Raw genomic sequence first — 19,746 nt, forward strand, 5'->3', positions numbered from 1 at the left:
TCATGGACATCATTTGGTGCATCACCATCTTCATGAGGTTGATCATGTCCTTGATCTTGTTCAATGGGTTGACGGCCATCATTTTGTTCTCCGGAAGCATGTGGGTCTAGTGAGGGTGATGGCTCCACTTGAGTAGAGCATTGTCCTTCTCCTTCAGGCACAAGGGGTTCCTCAATGGAGAGTATTTGATCGATCCCCATTCTTCGTATAGCTTGCGGAGGAATTTCATCATCAACATCAGAAAGACCACTTTGCTTCACCTGGGAGCCATTATTTTCATCAAACTCTACGTTATACATCTCCTCAATGAGTCGAGTGGGCTTGTTGAGGACACGGTAAGCATGAGAGTTTGTAGCATAACCAACAAATATGCCCTCTTGAGCTCTAGTTTCGAATTTAGACAAACGAACACCTTTCTTGAGAATGAAACACTTACAACCGAACACCCGGAAGTACTTGAGGTTTGGCTTGTTCCCGGTAAGAATCTCATATGGAGTCTTGTTCAAGACTTTGCGGAGGTAGAGCCAATTGGATGCATGGCATGCGGTGTTAATAGATTCGGCCCAAAAGTTGTATGGAGACTTAAACTCCGCCATCATGGTTCTTGCTGCGTCCATCAATGTTCAGTTCTTCCTCTCCGCCACACCATTTTGTTGAGGGGTATAGGGTGTTGAATATTGGTGCTTGATCCCCTGGTCACTAAGGAACTCATCTAGGGTGTAGTTCTTGAACTCGGTGTCATTGCCACTTCTAATCATCAATATCTTTGCTTCATGTTGACGTTAAGCTTCATTAGCAAAGTCGATGACGGTGTGTTGAGTCTCACTCTTCCTCTTGAAGAAGTATGCCCAAGTGTATCTTGAGTAGTCATCCGCAATCACCAAGCAATACTTTCTTCCCCCAAGACTATCAAAATATGAAGGACCAAAGAGATCCATGTGAAGGATCTCCAAGTGCCTTTTAGAGTAGATGATAGTTGTGGGACGGTGAGCCGTTTGATGAATCTTTCCTTCAATACAAGCACTGCATGCACGGTCTCTGGAAAAACTCACATTTGTTAGTCCACGAACATGGTCCCCTTTGAGGATACTTTGCAGAGATCTCATATTGACATGAGCTAGACGGTGATGCCAAAGCCAACCCACATCAACTTTAGCCATTAGACAAGTCGCGATCCTAGTAGGTCGCTCCGAGCAGTTCACCACATCGACACCGTTCTCAACATGTACAACAAATGCTACTTTAAGAGTCTTTCTCCACAATAGGGCCATGATATCAAGATTAAAGAATGTGGCAAAGCCCATAATTGCAAGTTGACGAACGAAAAGCAAATTCTAGGCAAGGGAATCAACAAGCATGACCTCCTCTATAGATAAATCCTGAGAGATGACCACCTTGCCAAATCCCATTACCTTAGATGTTGAGGCATCAACAAATTGGACATGGGTGGTAATATAAGAAATTGGATGCACATCCACCACCAAGTCCTTGCTCCCGGTCATATGATTTGTGGCTCCAGTATCGAGCAACCATGACACTCCACCGGAAGCAAACTCCTACAAGAGATCAATGCTTGGATTTAGGTACCCATTCTTGAATGGGTCCTTTGACGTTAGAAACAAGGGCCTTAGGAACACAAATAGCCCATTAAATGTACTCATAATAAGAACCAACAAATTTAGCATAAACATGCTCATCACTAGCACGGTATAAAACATAAGAGGGGTTAAAGGCGTTGGCTTTGTTGGTAGATGTGATTTTTGCCCTTGTTGGCATTACCACTACCTTCATTGTTCTTCATCTTCTTATGAGTACTCTCACCCTCTTTGACAAAAATGTCCTTGAGAGAAGGAGATTTCTTGGTATTGTTCTTCTTTTTTCTTCTTAGACTTGGGCGCAAACTCAAGTCCCTCCTTTCCTACAACTTCCTTTTGATTACTCAAAAGGTCATTTAGGTTCTTCTCGCCTTGGATGCATGCCACAAGGCCCTTCTCAAGTTGTTCTTTCAACTTGGCATTCTCCTCCAGAAAATGCACATGCTCACAACAAGGGTTAGTAGCATAAGCATTATCAATTAGAACAAAAGGAGGACAAATAGAAATATCCTTGGTTAGTTTTACTTGGAGTTGATCGTGAGACTCCTTAAGAGAGGAATAAACACCTTTCAAGACCTTGTGGGCCTTGTAAAGTGTGTCAAATTCTCCGTTGAGTCTATCATAGCCAACCCCAAGTGCAACTTTCTCGGAATTAAGCACACGGGTAATAACAATAGCATGATCAAGATGTTTTAGCAATTTAGCATGATCAACGTTGTGTGACTCCTCAAGAGCCAAACGAAGACCATGCTCTTCCTCTAGAGCAATGGATAGTTCTGCAATCTCATCGACATAATCACGACTATGTCTCTCCAACTTGGAGCTAGTATCCTCATGAGTCTCAATGAGACCATTGGCCTCACCAAGTTGTTCCAAAAGAGCAACAAAGTGCTTCTTGGATTCACCTTTTATCTTAGAAAAGAATTTGTCAAACTCATTCTCAACAAGCTCCACTACTTCACTATCATCAACACAATCTAACAATGAAGGAGAAGTAGTGATAGTGGTGTTGATGTTGGGGGTTACCTTATTGATACCTTTGGCCATGAGGCACTTGGCGATACGGTTCTCGCTGGTGTCGTCGAAGAGAGACACATTGGGGGAGGAAGTCACAATGTCCACGGTAGCCGTTGCCACCTCCTCATGACCTGTATCATCCCCGTCGTCATCGAAGGTGTACTCTTCATGGGCCACCAAGCCCCTTGCAGGAGTCTTCTTGGCGAAGATGTTCTTGCTAGGGAAAGACTTGGCTTTGACTTTGTGAATGAGCTTGCCCCCATTGTCTTCCCTCTTCTCATAAGGACAATCTGCCACAAAGTGACTCACATTGCCGCAATTATACCAAGTCTTCACTAGTTGCTTGTTCCTGGACCCACTTCAGTTGTTCTTGGAGAAGTTGGGCCTTGAGTTTCTCTTGTTGCCCCAAAATTGCCTTGACGCAAGAGCCATCTTCTCGTGATACGCATACTTTGTCTCTTCGGGGCAGCCCTCTTCTTCCTCTTCCTCTTCTTCATCCGAAATGACCTTGGCTCTCAATGCAAGGTTGGGTGAGGCTTTCTTCGACCGGACACGAGCAAGAGCATTGTGAGCGGGTTTTTTCATGATAGTCATGACAATGAACTCATCCAACACTTTGCTTGATGTCAAGGTGTGGAAATCTAGCCTTTGACGAATGACGGAGGACATGGTCTTGTTGAGTGGCATGATGGCCTTGACAAACTTGCGCTTGATCCAAGTGTCATATGTATCCTTGCTCCCATGGTCTTGGGGAGCAACGGCAAGAGTAGTCACCCTTCGGTAGAGATCACGGGGGTCCTTATCTTCTAGCATCACAAACTCATCGGCCTCATCAAGAACCACTTCAAAGTTGGATCGTTGAATGCTTGAGCTCCCTTTGTACAACTCCATGATGTGCTCCCAAAAATCCTTTGCATGGGTGAAGGGGCGCAAGTGATATAGATCTTCGGGAGTAACCGTGGATTGAAGGATGAACAACGCGGAATGATTGTATTGATTGTCCGCCTCTTCTCTTGAAGTGAGGTTGTTTGGATCATGTGGGTAGAAGCCTTATTCGATGATTCTCCAAAGATTTGTTGAGCTATGATTCAAATGAGACTTGATGCAAAAGACCCAATTAGCAAAATTACCTTTAACAAGTTTAGGAGGAGGACCAAGGTTATTAATATGCGGTGTAGGGACCGGTCCTCCATAGACCAGGGGAGAGGAACCGAGGCAAAGGTTCCCATCCCATTCTTGACAAGAGGGGAAGAAGTACGAGTACCTCTAGCCGCTTCCTTTTCGGAATTGGCCTCCGACTCCGATGTGGCGGTTTTAGCCACAAGCAACGGTTCGGGAGAATTCTTCATCCCCTCAAGTAATACATTAAGCATGGACTTGACTTTGATCGTCATGGACGTCTTAAGCGAGGCCATAGCCTCATTCAAGTCCTCACGTGTGATCGAGCTTAATTCCACGGCCCCGGGCACTTCATGCCCACTCCCACTATCATCAACCATACTCTTCGGGTGGTCAAACCCTTAATAAAGAGACGTGGCTCTGATATCAATTGAAAGGATCGATATGGTTGACTAGAGGGGGTGAATAAGCAATTACAAATTTTTAGCTCTTCTTAACAAATTAGGGTTAGCAACAAAAGGTTATCTAGATAAACAACTAGGTGAGCAACCTATATGATGCTTAAAACAACAACAACTAATGCAAGCGAGGAATACACCACAACAATAATAAGGACAAAGTAAAGGTGAGAGATAACCACAAGTGGAACCGGTGGAGACGAGGATGTGTTACCGAAGTTCCTTCCCTTTGACAGGAAGTACGTCTCCGTTGGAGCGGTGTGTAGGCATAATGCTTCCCAAGAAGACACTAGGTTCACCGTATTATCCTCATGCCCTCACACAATGAGAGATGCCGTGATTCCACTAGTGGTGCCTTTGAAGGCGGTGACCGGACCTTTACAAACAAGGTTGGGGAAATCTCCATACAAAGCTTGGAGGCTCCCAACAAGACCACCGAGCTTCACCACAATGGAATGTGGCTCCGGGGTGACCTCAACCATCTAGGGTGCTCAAAACCCAAGAGTAACAAGATCCGCAAGGGATTAGTGGGGGGGAATCAAATATCTCTTGGTGGAAGTGTAGATCAGGGCCTTCTCAACCAATCCCTAGGAATCAACAAGTTTGATTGGCTAGGGAGAGAGATCGGGCGAAAATGAGCTTTGGAGCAACAATGGAGCTTTGGGAGGTAAGAGGTAACCTTCTTGGGGAACAAGACCCCTTTATATAGTGGGGGAAAGAATCCAACTGGTACCCCCACTCACAGCCCGAGCAGAGCAGTACTACCACTGCTAGGAGCGGCACTACCGTACGGTAGGTTCACCAACCATGGTAGTAAAAAATTACTTCCGTGCCTACCACAGTTGAGGCTGCGGTTGTGCAAAAGTACGAGCGAGCGTTAGTAAAAAACTACTACCGCCCACGGTGCGGTACTACCGCTGGCACCTGCGGTACTACCACTCGCACTTTGCATAGACAGGGAGAAACAAGTGGGAGCTCCATTGAAGCGAGGGAAAGGCGGTGCAATAGAACTGTGTACGTGTTGATTACATCCTAAGCTTTCCGAAGCGGACCCCCTCTTAATATTACGTCTTTCCTACGACTCAAATCCACCAAAGAGAAACGTAGAAAGCATCCGTCTTTGATAGACTCCGAGGAGCATCGAATCATCTTGTACCTAATCATGAATTATCTGAAATGCTCAATGCACACGATTAGTCCGCATATGCATTGTCATCAATCACGAAAATCACTTAGGAAGAAATATGCCCTAACACAAGCTGTTGGTCAACTCAGAGGAGAGTATATCCTTACCATTGATAACGCCACTTCATGAAGATGCAATACTTTCCTAATATGCATGGTAGGTTGATATATATCTCAATGTGTTCTCAGTGGCTTATTGAAGCTCAGATGTTGTCCTCTAGAACATCTTTTAAAGAACACACCTATATGAGTCTGATTGTTAATGTCGCAATTTATGAGAGTAGGGTGCTCTCTAGTAAACTCATGAAAGGTCTTGGAGTATGACGCATAAGCTCCACCCACGGGGAACTCCCACGGTAGCCTAGTATCGGTAAAGGCTCTGTGTGAAGCTAGGTTCGCAGAAAATTTGTAGTTCAAAGCATAGTCCACTGTTCAAGTTGCTTACTAGTGTAGCATAGAGTTCTAGGTGGAAGTTCGACTTAATAATCTCCACTGCAGTACTGGTATGTAAACAGTGTTTTGGAACCAAAGGCAAATTTTATATGCATGTAGGATCTGGTGGGGGAGTGCTGGAATTTAATCTATATGGACCAGCCCAATAACAATTTTCAGAATTCCTAATAAATCCTCGAGGCCCACTTAGCGCATTCATGCAAGGCAAGAGGTGGAACTAAAGTTTAGTCCCACATTGCTAGTTTGGTAGGAGTTGGACCTCCTTATAAGTGAGGGTGTTTCCTATGAGCATGAAAACAAGAAAGATATACACACGCGCTCCTCCTTGTCCGCCGCCCGCCTCGCCTTGTCACAGGTTGCAGGAATGAGCCGATGACTAAATTTTTGCCACGCACGACTGGTATACGAAAGGTCGCTCGGAAGATGAAACGTTTTGCCGTAGTGGAGATTAAATACGAACGCTACACCCTTCGACTGCTGCATGTTCGTTTCGTCTCTCTTTTTTGCTTCGCCTCCCATCGCTGCCTGTTCGCCTCCTTCTCCTGTGCCTATAAAAGAGAGGTCGCTCCTCTCCAGAGAGATACACGAGAACATCATCTTCGTCACGCCATCGAGTTCCAACCTTTGAGCTGTTGCTAGGTTCTTTACCATCCCAGCTTAAGGGGTGCACCGCAGGTCGGGACAATAGGCCTTCGAAACCTCGTCTCTTTGAGTCCTGTACGGGAGAGGGTGATAAGGTTTTTGGGAAACGTTATGCGCGACTACTAGCTTCTTCATCACGGACGCCGACGACCACTTTCCGGACGACGACTTCTTCCCCGACATCAACAACCTCTTCGACAACATGGCCGGTGACGACGTCAACGTCAATCCCACTGCTGCTGCTGCTGCAACTCAGTACGTGTTCGTGTTCTTCTTGCTTGAGTTTTTGTCGTAATTTCTTGTTCTAGTTTCTGTTTTAGATATGTTCCGTTCCTACTCATCACTTCAGATGCTACTTGCATACTCTGTGTATGATCGCATGTCTTGTCGTATAATTGCTATGGAGTCATGATTTGTCTAATATTACTGCTAGTAAAATCACATGATAGATCACTCATACTCCCTCCGTTCCTAAATATATAAGATCTTTTAGAAATTCTACTATGGACTACATACGGAACAAAATGAGTGAACCTATATTTAAAATATGTCTATATACATCCATATGTAGTTCATAGTGTAATCTCTAAAAGGTCTTATATTTAGAAACGGAGGAAGTATTTTTCTAACAGATTGCACTTGGCCGATGCCCAAGCTTTCCAAAGTGCATGACCTCATGGAAATCTGTCGAGGCCAGCAAAAAACACATGGTAAGCACTTCGGACGGCGTCCATTTCCACACTATGTGATCCGTGACCTCAGGGAGAAGGTGCACCTCGAGAAGCAAATCCATGAGCAGCAGGAATTGCGTTAGTACTCTAGCCGTCCACCAATTCCTCATGAACCGTTCGCGAGCGTCGCGCACTGTCCACCACTAGAAAGAGCTCCGGCGCCTCGAACTGAATGGAGCGCCCCTGAAGCCAGAAATCCGTCCAGAATAGAGCTTTCTTATCATCCCCGAGCACCACCTGGTCGAAGCAAAGATAGCCAGCACGTCGGGCTGCAAATCCGCCCAACAACATTCGTACGTGCTCTGCGTCTATAGCCAACGCGTCCGGAATGCATAGCCCAACAGATTGAGATTCACCACGCCGACGCCGAAGCCGCCGCACTCGAATGGCTTGCACACCTGCTCCAAGTCACCAGGCAATGGCCACCGCTAACAACGTCAGTCCCCTTCCAAAAAAAATACTCTCACCTCTCATGTAAAAAAGGAGATAAAAGCAACTCCAACGCGTCAACCCAAACATACAACGTTTTTGTTCGTTTTTTATCCGTTTGCGTCGGCCGCTCATTCGACGTCCGTCCTATTTAACGTTTGGGTTGGTAATGCGTCCAATGCACGCAATCCATATTTATCGGTGTGGCCGATTGTCCGTCCTTTTTCACAAATATACACATATTTTATATTATTTAATTAGCAGACATATAAAAATATAGCATAGTTTGACAACCAAATAAAACATAGTTTTGAATAAATAAGTATAATTTTACAAACCGAATAAAAATTAAATTGTATCAAATAAATATAAAAAATGTAGATCTATTGGTTGCCAACATGAGACCATATATGCTCAACCAAATGATTTTGCAGCTGCATGTGAGTTTTTCAATCACGCATCTCATGATGAAATTGGATGAACTGTACAAACGTTGCCACTCCTCCATACTCAGGCACATCATTCTCACCCTGAAACTGAAACACTTATCGTAGATACGTTCGAGGCGCTCATCTTCTATGATCATATTATGCATAATCACACAAGTTGTCATCACCTTTCACAACCTTTTGGTGCTTCAAGTTCTAACAGGATACCGAATGATGCCCCATCGAGACTGCAAAGCTCCAAAGACACGCTCGCCGTCCTTTCTAGCACTCTCTTGCTCTTGGACAAATCTTTTCCTCTTCTCTTCGACGGGATCAAAAATTGTTTTCACAATAGTGATCCACTGAGGATAGATAATGTCACCTAGGTAGTATCCTTTGTCGTAGTTGTGACCGTTGATGATAACATTCATCGGTGGGATGTTGCCTTCCGCAAGCCTTGCAAACACCGGCGAGCATTGAAGAGTGCCAGATCCAGAGATTTTGTGAGGCCACGGCCTCAAGTATGACAGTGCAAGCCATGACATGGCCCTTATACTGTTCTTGCCAAGCAGAAGGACAGTTCTTCCATTCCCAGTATATGTAGTCAATACTGCCAACATCCCTGGGAAGCCCCTGCTGGCATTCATCGTCAACAAACAGGTTGTATCTTCAGGAGTCGGCTCTCTCAAGTACTCATGACCAAACAAAGCAATCACGGCCCTGCATGACCTGTACATGGACTGTAGACATATAGATTCGCTCATACGGGCGTACTCATCAATGAGATCACCGGACACTCCGTATGCAAGCATCGGATGGCTACAGTGCATTTCTGATAAGATGAGAAGCCAATCTTTCTAAGGACGTCCTCTTTACACTCGAAATAGTTATCCTATCCGACCACCCCCTCTCTAATACGGTTGAAAACATGCCTAGCCATACGAAAACGCCGTCGAAATTTCTGATGTTTGAACAACGGGTTGGTTGTGTCAAAGTAGTCTTTCCAAAGAAAGATAATTGACGCTCTTTCAGTTATGATTCAACGCCGGAAGGTGTCCCGGGATCGAGCCACGAAACAACGGCGCTAGCTATTAAGATGGTGATGGACCAATACGACAGCCAAGATCTCGTTGGCAGAAAGGAAATTATCGGAGTCGCAAAGGAAATTATGGAAAAATAACTTGTTGGTAAAGTTCATTTTGTACCTTGGCAAAACGTAGAACATCTTATGAGCGTCGTCGAAGGAGCTGGCCGACGAAGAGACACGCGCCTCCCTTGGACCAGGTGGCTGGCCTGGAGAAGTCTCGACGCGAGTGGCGAGGTGGCGACGTTGGGGAAGATGTGTCGGCACCGGCAAATGGGCAGCGAAGACGACGCAACGGAGGCAGGCGAGGATTTGCTTTTGATATGGGTTGGGAAAGGATGACCAATGTGCCACCGACTAACGGGCCAGGGGCAGAAAAAAGCGGGCGTCGCGTGCGTCCGTCTTGTGTCCGTGTCGATGCAAATGAGGCTAAAAAATAAACCGAAAAGGATCGGCAGACGGACAAAAAACGGACGCACGTTCGTTTGGATCGAACGTTAGGCCATCTTTTTTGGTCCACTACGATCCAAACGGATGCGCCCCTATGAAATGGGTCAGCTTGTTGAAGTTGCTCTAAGACGAATCATTTTTGTTTGGTGTACTCCTGCGCGTTGCCAAATTTCCGTTCTAGAATCTGAGAAATACTTGGGCATAACTGCAAACTAGTATTTGTAATCGTACTACATTTCTCATTTGCAATCATACAGCCAAATGGTGGATGCATCATTCGATATCAGGTTACTAAATTCTTCGAAATCGTTTTGCTGATGCTTGCTGCACATGTGGTGGTTGTGTCCATTGGCTCGATGTCGATGAGGAGCCCCTGAGCCGGGGACGGCATCGGGTACCTGGAGAAGCTGCCGTCGCAGCCGTCGGCGAGCTTCCACTTGAACCCGGTGACGATGTAGTGCATGGCCACCAGCGTCTCCACCCTAGTGAACTCGTTGCCCGGGCACATGCGCGCGCCGCCGCCGAACGCCACGAAGCTGTAGGGTGGTATCGGGCTCTCGAACCTCGCCGGCTCGAACCTGCTTGGCTCCGGGAAGATGGCCGGGTCACACTGCGTTATGTTCATCGCCCCCAACACCTGCCATCCCTTGGGGATGAGGTGGCCTTCAAACTCCACGTCCTCGACCGCCCTCTTGAGCATGGAGAACACGGGAGGTACCAGGCGCAGGGTCTCCATCGCCGCCGACCATGTGTACTTCATCTTGCCGAGGTCGTCCCATGACAGAGCTTCCCCCGGAGCCTTGCCCCTCGCGACCTCCTGTTGCTCTGCCACGACCTTGCCGTAGGCGTCCCTGTTGCAATCGAGGTGCCGGAGGAGGAAGGTGAGGAGGCTAGCGGTGGTGTCGTGCGCCGCTACCATCATGAACATGACGTTGTCGATGATCTCCTCGTCGGCCAGCCCCTCCGCGAGCATGTGGGTCATGAGGTCGTCGGACGGCGAACTGTGCCCGCTCGACAGCTTGGCGCGCTTCTCCTTGATGATCGCCGCAACGGTTCGCCGGCCCCGCCGGCTCGCGGCGAGGCACTTGCCGTAGGAGGTGAAAGGCAGGTTCACCGGGATCACCCAGATGCCCCTCACCAGCTTCTGGAACTCCGCCGAGAGCTCCCGCCTCACGGCGGCGTGGCCAGCTCTCCCGAGCCCGAAGATGACGGTGCACATGATGTCGAAGGTCAGGGACTTCATCGACGGCATCACCGCGACGGTCGTGCGGCCGTTCCAGTGGGCGCGGAGGTGGTGCCGGACCTCGTCGTCCATGCTGGCGACGTAGCTCCTCACGATGTCCAGCTTGAGGAACTGGACCATCATGGCCCTGATGCGGCGGTGGTCGTCGCCGACCAGCTCCCGGATGTTGCGCCTGCCGACCATACTGTTGAAGGAGGCGGAGCTCTTGGCGGTGAGTGCGGTGCTGGTGAAGAGGAACTTGTTGGCGGTGGGGCCGACGAGGAAGGCCGTGGGGAGGCCGAAGAGGGAGAGCTTTGAGATGGGGCCGTACTCGGAGGCCCAGCGCCGGAGCCATGCCTCGCCGGTGTTGGCGCGGAGGGCGCGCAGTAGGCCCACCGTCTGGCCGGCGACGGGAAGGCCGAAGGAGCCGGGAGGCAGCTGGCGGCGCCGATCGTCTTGAGATGGGCTCTGCTTTCTCAAGTGTGGCAATAGCAACAAGATGAAAGCAATGATTACTCCCGCAAGAGCTGCCAAGACGGAAGCCTCCATTTCCATCTACCTGATCCAAGCTCTCCAATGGTTGTTTTTTCTGATAAGATGGCCTCCACTAGTCCACTATGTAGTAAATTAAATCGATCGGATCAAAGCTACTCCTATATCCAAGCTTAATTTTTTGATTGGTTTCCTATAAATAATTAGTACTTTCTTGGTCTCAAAATAAGTGTCTTAACCTTAATACAATTTTATACTAGAGTTAATACAAAATAGACAGTTATTTTAGGACGGAGGGAGTACTTATTAAAGTACTTCATTTGTTTATTTTTGGTCGAAATTATTGGAGGGAATCGTGCTTACGATGGATTCCACGGTACTACACACAAAGTGAGCAGCTACATAAAACAAAGAGAGACGATTAATTAATCCGTCCTTACCTAAATTTTGGCCTCTCAAATTCCCATGATACCATAAATTTCAGTATTTCTAGCCTCTTTCTTATCTCTCTTTTTCTCTCCTAGCTCTAAGGGCATCTCCAAAACTATGCCCCAAATGTTCTACGGACACGTCCCGACATATTAGCTGATAGGTGTAGGAATTCGGCCATCAACCCCGATGCATCAAATAAAATCAGACACAAGGTTTTTATTAATATTTTGAAAAGAAAAATTGCATAGCAAAAGTTAACGGGCCCTAAGAACAGCTTCAACGGGATGACACATTTCTTCCGTTGTCGTCCTTTTGGATCCGTGCAGATAAAAATTGACCCAACGCATCAATTCAAACGCACATGCGTCCGCTTTTTGACCGCGTGTCGATCCATTTTCGGTCCAATTTTGAGCCTGGTTTGCGTCAGCACGGACACAAAACGAATGCGCACGACGCGCGCCTACTCCCTCCCTGGCCCGCAAGTCGACGACAAAATGGCCAATTTTTCCCTTCATTTTCGCCAAACCCTCCCGGTCGCTCCCGCACCCACTCCCACTACCATGGACGACGACCTCGAGGCCGTCGTCGCCTCCCTCGTCTTGTCCGGTGCCGCCGACGAAGCCAGAGGCAAGCCCCGCGCCCCCCGCAAGGCCGCCGCGCCGCCCCAGAAGAAAAAGACGGAGTTGACGCCCGAGGAGCGGGCCGTGGAGTCGGCCAAGAGGAAGAGCCGCATGCACACGTAGGATGCAAGGGGCGGGTGTAACAGCCCGAGACCGACGCTCCAGAAGATTTTCCTTTTAGTCCATTGCCGCCATGTGATTAGATTATCTGTCGCATTCATCGTCGCTTCACGCGCATCATCTGCATTGCATCGGCACTCCGTTGCCGTCAGTTTTCACAACTTGCATCCGTTATTAGTTGTCGGTTTTCTTTGTTTTTGTCGTTGACTGTTTTGAGACCAACCACACACGCACGCTCCCACGACATCGTTAATATATTTGTTTTTAAAAGTGTGTATAAAAATTTCTCGGATTTGGTTGAAACTAGGTGTGCGGTCTTATTTTAATGTAGGTAGGCCGCCTGCCAAATCATGTCGCAATCGGAGTTCGTTTGATACCTGTACCATTAAATATATAGCGAGACTATAGTCGGTTTAATTATCGGACATTTCGGTATTTCAGACTCTGTCGTGGGGTTGCCCGTTTTCCTTCATCCCCACCTAGCCCCTCTGCACAGTGCACCGACCTGCCCGCAACCTAGTCCGGAAACTTCCCCCGGACCCGAACCGGGCGGTCGTGACCGTTGGATCCGGATTAACCTCGTTTTACCGCAAACCGTCATCGGTTTGTCCATTGGACGCCCTAACCTATTTATCCTGACCACCTGATCTAAATCAGAGGGTCCAGATGCCCCCAAAACTAACCCTCCTGCTATATATAGTGTGTCTCTAGTCCATTTTGGACAACCTTGACCTAACCCTAGCCCTAGGCAACCCTAACCCCACAGTACCGCCGCCCCCTTTGTCCTTCCTCGGGATCCTCCTAGATCCCATCTGCCCAACCATCGCTGATCCCTCGCAGCCAACCACAGAGCTCCCCTGTGCCGCGCCAACCACCATCTGACCCATCCTCGTGGTGATTTTCAGATCGAGCAGGAGGAACGATTTCCAATCACGGGAGACCCCCCCCACTCCTTGATTTCCTCCTGGGGTCAAGGGGGTCCAGCGCCGCTCGTGGGCTTCCCAGCCGTCTCCTCACGCCCGTGCGTCGGCCTCCCTCACCTCGACATCGCCTCCACCCGCCGTGCTCTACCCCGCGCTGGAGTGCAGTGCTACGGCGACAGAAACCTTCTGTCGTCTCTTGATCTTGCTTTGGTTTTTCCCTTGAAGAGGAAAGGGTGATGCAGCACAGGAGCAGTAAGTATTTCCCTCAGTTTGAGAACCAAGGTATCAATCCAGTAGGAGAATCTCGTCAAGTCCAGAGTACCTGCGCAAACACAAACGAGCTTGCACCAAAACGCTATAAAGGGGTTGTCAATCCCTTCAAGATTGATTGCAAAGTGAGATCTGAAGGCGGAAAGTGCAACGAAGTAAAAGAGTAAGGCTTAAAATATGGTGTGAAGTAGACCCCGGGGCCATAGTGTTCACTAGAGGCTTCTCTCAAAATAGCAAATATTACGGTGGGTGAACAAATTACTGTCGCCCAATTGATAGAACCGCGCAAAGTCATGACGATATCTAAGGCAATGATCATACATATAGGCATCACGTCCGAGACAAGTAGACCGATACTTTCTGCATCTACTACTATTACTCCACACATCGACCACTATCCAGCATGCATCTAGTGTATTGAGTTCATGACGAACAGAGTAACGCCTTAAGCAAGATGACATAATGTAGTGGGACAATCTCAAACCATTGATGAAAACCCCATCTTTGTACCCTTGATGGCAACAACATGATGCGTGCCTCGCTACCCCTTCAGTCACTGGGTGAGGTCATCGCACGGTATGAACCCAAAACCAAGCACTTCTCCCATTGCAAGAATCATAGATCAAGCCGGCCAAACAAAACCCACAACTCGAAGAGAATTACAAGGATATGAAATCATGCATATAAGAGATCAGAAGAAACTCAAATAAGATTCAGAGATAATTTGATCATAAATCCACAATTCATCAAATCTCGACAAACACATCGCAAAAGAAGATTACATCGGATAGATCTCCATGAAGATCATGGTGAACTTTGTATTGAAGATCCAAGAGAGAGAAGAAGCCATCTAGCTACTAGCTATGGACCCGTAGGTCTATGGTGAACTACTCACGCATCATCAGAGAGGTTATGGCGTTGATGAAGAAGCCCTTCGTATCCAAATCCCCCCTCCGGCAGGGCACCAGAACGTGCCCCAGATGGGATCTTGCGGAGACATAAACTTGCGGCGGTGGAAAAGTACTTTCGATGATCTCGTGATTTTTTCTGGAATTTTTGGGAATATATAGATGAAAGACCTAGGGCAGAGGTGGCCGAGGGAGCCCACAAGCCTGGGAGGCGCGGGCCCCCTGGCCGCGGCTAGGGGGCTTGTGGGGTCCCTGGTGGCCCCCTGCCTTGGTTCTCAAGTTCCCCGATCTTCTTCTGTTTCGGAAAAAATCTTTTTGGAAGTTTCGTTTCGTTTGGACTCCGTTTAAAATCCTCCTCTGAAAAGGGTCAAAAAACACGTAAAAACAGGAACTGGCACTTGGCACTTAGTTAATAAGTTAGTCCCAAAAAAGATATAATAGGCATACAAAACATCCAAAGTTTGACAAGATAATAGCATGAAACCATAAAAAATTATAGATACGTTGGAGACGTATCAAGCATCCCCAAGCTTAACTCCTGCTCGTCCTCGAGTAGGGAAGTGATAAAGACTGAATTTTTGATGTGGAATGCTACCTAGCATAGTTGTCCTTTGTAACTTCTATCGTGTGACATGAATGTTCAGATCCGTAAGATTCAAAACAATAGTTTGCTATTGACATAAAAAAATAATACTTCAAACAAACTAGCAAGGTAATCATGAACTTTCAAAATAACAAGGCCAAGGAAAGTTATCCCTACAAAATCATATAGTCTGGCTATGCTCCATCATCCTCACACAACTAATTTAAATCATGCACAACCCCGGTATTGGCCAAGTAATTGTTTTCGCACTCTTCTTTCTCAAACTTTTTATAACTATCACGCAATACATGAGCGTGAGCCATGGATATAGCACTATTGGTGGAATAGAGTGTGGTGGTGGTTGTGAGACAAAAAAGAAGGAGATGGTCACATTGACTCGACGTATCAAAGGGCTATGGAGATTCCCATTAATAGATATCAATGTGAATGAGTAGGGATTGCCATACAAAGGATGCACTAGAGCTATAAGTATGTGAAAGCTCAAAAGGAGAACTAGTGGGTGTGCATCCAACTTGCTTGCTCACGAAGATCTAGGGCAGTTTTGAGGAAGCCCATCATTGGAATATACAAGCCAAGTTATATAATAAAGATTCCCACTAGCATATGGTGGTGACAAAACGAGAGGCTCTCAATCATGAAGAACATGGTGCTATTATGACACATAAGTGTGGAAAAAGATAGTAGCATTGTCCCTTCTCTTTTTTTTTTATTTGGGCTCTTGGGCCTCTCTTTTTTCTCTCTTTTTTTTGTTTGGGCTCTTTGGCCTTTTTTTTAATTTCCTCACATGGTACAATGCTCTAATAATGATGATCATCACGCTTTTATTTACTCACAGCTCAAAAGCTCAGAATGATGATGAATCTATAGGAAATGCCTCCGGTAGTGTACCACGATGTGCAATGATCTAGCTTGGCGTATGACGTTGAAACATCTCGCTAGCTATCTTATGATCATGCAATGGCAATATGAGAGTGACGACACAAGTCAAGATACGGAACGGTGGGAGTTGCATGGCAGTATATCTCGGAATGCGTATGAAAATGCCATAGTAGGTAGGTATGGTGGCTGTTTTGAGGAAGGCATATGGTGGGTTTTTGTATCGGCGAAAGTTGCGCGGCACTAGAATGGCTAGCAATGGTGGAAGGTGAAAGTGCATCTATACCATGGACTCACATTAGTCATGAACAACTCACATACTTGTTAAGAAAGTTTTTATTAGTAATCGAAACAAAGTGCTAAACGCAGACTCCTAGGGGAAGGGTTGGTAGGTGTTAACCATCGCGCGATCCCGACCTCAACACAAAGGATGACAATCAATAGATAAATTATGCCCCGACTTTCTAACATAGCGGTTCACCATAGGTGCATGCTACGGGAATCACTAACTTCAGCACAAGTATTTCTAGATTCACAACACCCTACTAACATAACTCTTAATATTACCAAATCCACGTCTCAAAACTAATTGAGAGGAATCAAAACTTTTCTTTCTACTCAATGCACATGAAGATGGAGGTTTTTGTATCCTCTTTGGGTACCTATCACTTTTGGGACTACTTTCATAGCACAAGCCAACTACCAAGTCACGCACCACCCGTGCTCTAAAAGATCTTAGTGAAGCACATAGAGCAAAATTATCTAGCTCAAAAGATATAAGAGAAGCACGATGAGCATTCTAGCAAAATCACGATGAGTGCATGTCTCTCTCAAAAGGTGTGCAGAAAGGATGATTGTGACACAACAAAAATAAAAGACTCCTACGATACAAGACGCTCCAAGAAAAACACATATCATGTGGTGAATAAAAATATAGCTCCAAGTAATGTTACCGATGGATTGAAGACAAAAGAGGGGATGCCTTCCCGGGGCATCCCCAAGCTTAGGCTTTTTGGTGTCCTTGAATTTGGCTTGGGATGCCTTGGGCATCCCCAAGCTTGAGCTCTTTCCACTCTTTATCCCTTTGTCCATGAGAGCATCACCCAAAACTTGAAAACTTCACAACACAAAACCTAAACAGAAACTCGTGATATCATTAGCTCAAGAAATAAACTACCACTTCTTTAGGTACTGTAGCAATTTTGATTTCTATTTATATTGGTGTTATATTACTGTATTCTCACTTTTCCATGGCTAGTACCCCCGATACTATCCATAGTTTCATCAAAACAAGCAACCAACTCAACAAAAACAGAATATGTCAAAAACAGACCAGTCTATAGCAATCTGTATGCTTTGTATACTTCTGGTACCTCAAAAAATTCTGACAAATTACGACTGCCTGGGCAAAAGGAATATCAACCGACAGCAAAAAGAATCAACTCAAAAGCTCTGTCTGAATAAAAATGAAAAATAATCTCGTGAGCGAAAAGTTTCTATCTTTTTTTAGCAGGATCAAACAACCATCACCAAGACTAGTCATAAAGGTTTTGCTTGGCTCAAACACAAAAATAAACACAAAATACACTATCATAACAGAATTATGATGGTGTGGACGCAACAAAACAGAAAGCAAAAAAGCAAAGATAAATTCATTGGGTTGCCTCCCAACAAGCGCTATTGTTTAACGCCCTTAGTTAGGCATTGATAATTCAATGATGTTCACATGAAAGACAAGAATTGAAGCACAACGAGAGCATCATAAAGCATGTGAAAATCACATCTAAGTCTAACATACTTCCTATGCATAGGCATTTTATAGGAAAACAGATTGTCAAGACAACCAATAGTTACCATATGCAAGGAAGAAGAAAGAGACAATAGCAATCTCAACATAACGAGAGGTAATTTGGTAACATGAAAGTTTCTACCACAATATTTTCCTCTCTCATAGCGATTACATGTGGGATCATAATCAAATTCAACAATATAGCTATCACAAAGGATATTCTTTTCATGATCCACATGCATGCAAAGTTGACGCTCTTCAGAAATAGTGGAATTATCATCAACTAAAGTCATGACTTCTCCAAACCCATTTTCAATATTATTGCAAACATCATAATCATCATGAGGGTTAAACAAATTTTCAAGATCATAAGAAAAATCATCGCCCCAATCACGATCATTGCAACAAGTAGTGGACACAGCAAAACTAGCATCCCCAAGCTTAGGGTTTTGCATATTTTTAGCATGATTGTCATTAATAGAATTTATAATGAAATCATTGCAATCTTGCTTTCTTGAATGCACTTCGTGAATCACTTCATAAATTTCTTCATCACAATTTTCTGATTCACGCATCTCAAGCAAAACTCCATAGAGAAAGTCAAGTGCACTCAACTCACTAGCAATTGGTTCCACATAAGTGGATCTATTAAAGAGATTAGCAAGTGGGTGAGGATCCATATCAATAGATTTTCAGCAAGCGAGGATGCAAGCATATTGAAGGCACATAGCACTCAAGCATAGGAAAGGCAAGCGAGAGAAAAGGGCGAACGAAAAAAGGCAAATATTTTTGTAAATTTTTGTTTTTTAGAAAGTGGGGGAGAGGGAAAGGAGAGGCAAAAAAGTAAATGCAAGACATGAGTTTGCAACACTTACTTGGATGAGTTCTTGACTTGATCCTCCCCGGCAACAGCGCCAGAAATCCTTCTCCTACGGCGACAGAAACCTTCTGTCGTCTCTTGAGCTTGCGTTGGTTTTTCCCTTGAAGAGGAAAGGGTGATGCAGCACAGGAGCAGTAAGTATTTCCCTCAGTTTCAGAACCAAGGTATCAATCCAGTAGGAAAATCTCGTCAAGTCCAGAGTACCTACGCAAACACAAACGAGCTTGCACCCAACGCTATAAAGGGGTTGTCAATCCCTTCAACACTGGTTGCAAAGTGAGATCTGAAGGCGGAAAGTGCAACGAAGTAAAAGAGTAAGGCTTAAAATATGGTCTGAAGTAGACCCGTGGGCCATAGTGTTCACTAGAGGCTTCTCTCAAAATAGCAAATATTATGGTGGGTGAGCAAATTACTGTCGACCAATTGATAGAACCGTGCAAAGTCATGATGATATCTAAGGCAACAATCATACATATAGGCATCACGTCCGAGACAAGTAGACCGATACTTTCTGCATCTACTACTATTACTCCACACATCGACCGCTATCCAGCATGCATCTAGTGTATTGAGTTCATGACGAACATAGTAATGCCTTAAGCAAGATGACATGATGTAGAGGGACAATCTCAAACCAATGATGAAAACCCCATCTTTTTACCCTTGATGGCAACAACATGATGCGTGCCTCGCTACCCCTTCTATCACTGTGTGAGGTCACACTGTATGAACCCAAAACCAAGCACTTCTCCCATTGCAAGAATCATAGATCAAGATGGCCAAACAAAACCCACAACTCGAAGAGAATTACAAGGATATGAAATCATGCATAAGAGAGATCAGAAGAAACTCAAATAAGATTCATAGATAATCTGATCATAAATCCACAATTCATCGGATCTCGACAAACACACCGCAAAAGAAGATTACATCAGATAGATCTCCATGAAGATTATGGAGAACTTTGTATTGAAGATCCAAGAGAGAGAAGAAGCCATCTAGCTACTAGGTCATGGTGT

At 45.7% G+C, this 19,746-nt stretch overlaps 1 protein-coding gene across 1 annotated transcript; it reads right to left on the minus strand.

Moving 5' to 3' along the window:
- Window positions 1–9,769: 9,769 nt before the first annotated feature.
- Window positions 9,770–11,440, minus strand: LOC123430135 (cytochrome P450 716A1-like). Its single transcript, XM_045114038.1, has one exon. The coding sequence runs from the start codon at window positions 11,366–11,368 to the stop codon at window positions 9,875–9,877; it is 1,494 nt and encodes a 497-aa protein (XP_044969973.1). The 5' UTR covers window positions 11,369–11,440; the 3' UTR covers window positions 9,770–9,874.
- Window positions 11,441–19,746: the final 8,306 nt, after the last annotated feature.

The sequence above is a fragment of the Hordeum vulgare genome, chromosome 2H, assembly GCF_904849725.1.
Source record: "Hordeum vulgare subsp. vulgare chromosome 2H, MorexV3_pseudomolecules_assembly, whole genome shotgun sequence".
NCBI classification, from domain to species: domain Eukaryota; kingdom Viridiplantae; phylum Streptophyta; class Magnoliopsida; order Poales; family Poaceae; genus Hordeum; species Hordeum vulgare.

Excerpts from the sequence above, each read along its gene's own strand:
- LOC123430135 (XM_045114038.1), bottom strand. The coding sequence starts at position 11,368 with ATGGAAATGGAGGCTTCCGTCTTGGCAGCTCTTGCGGGAGTAATCATT.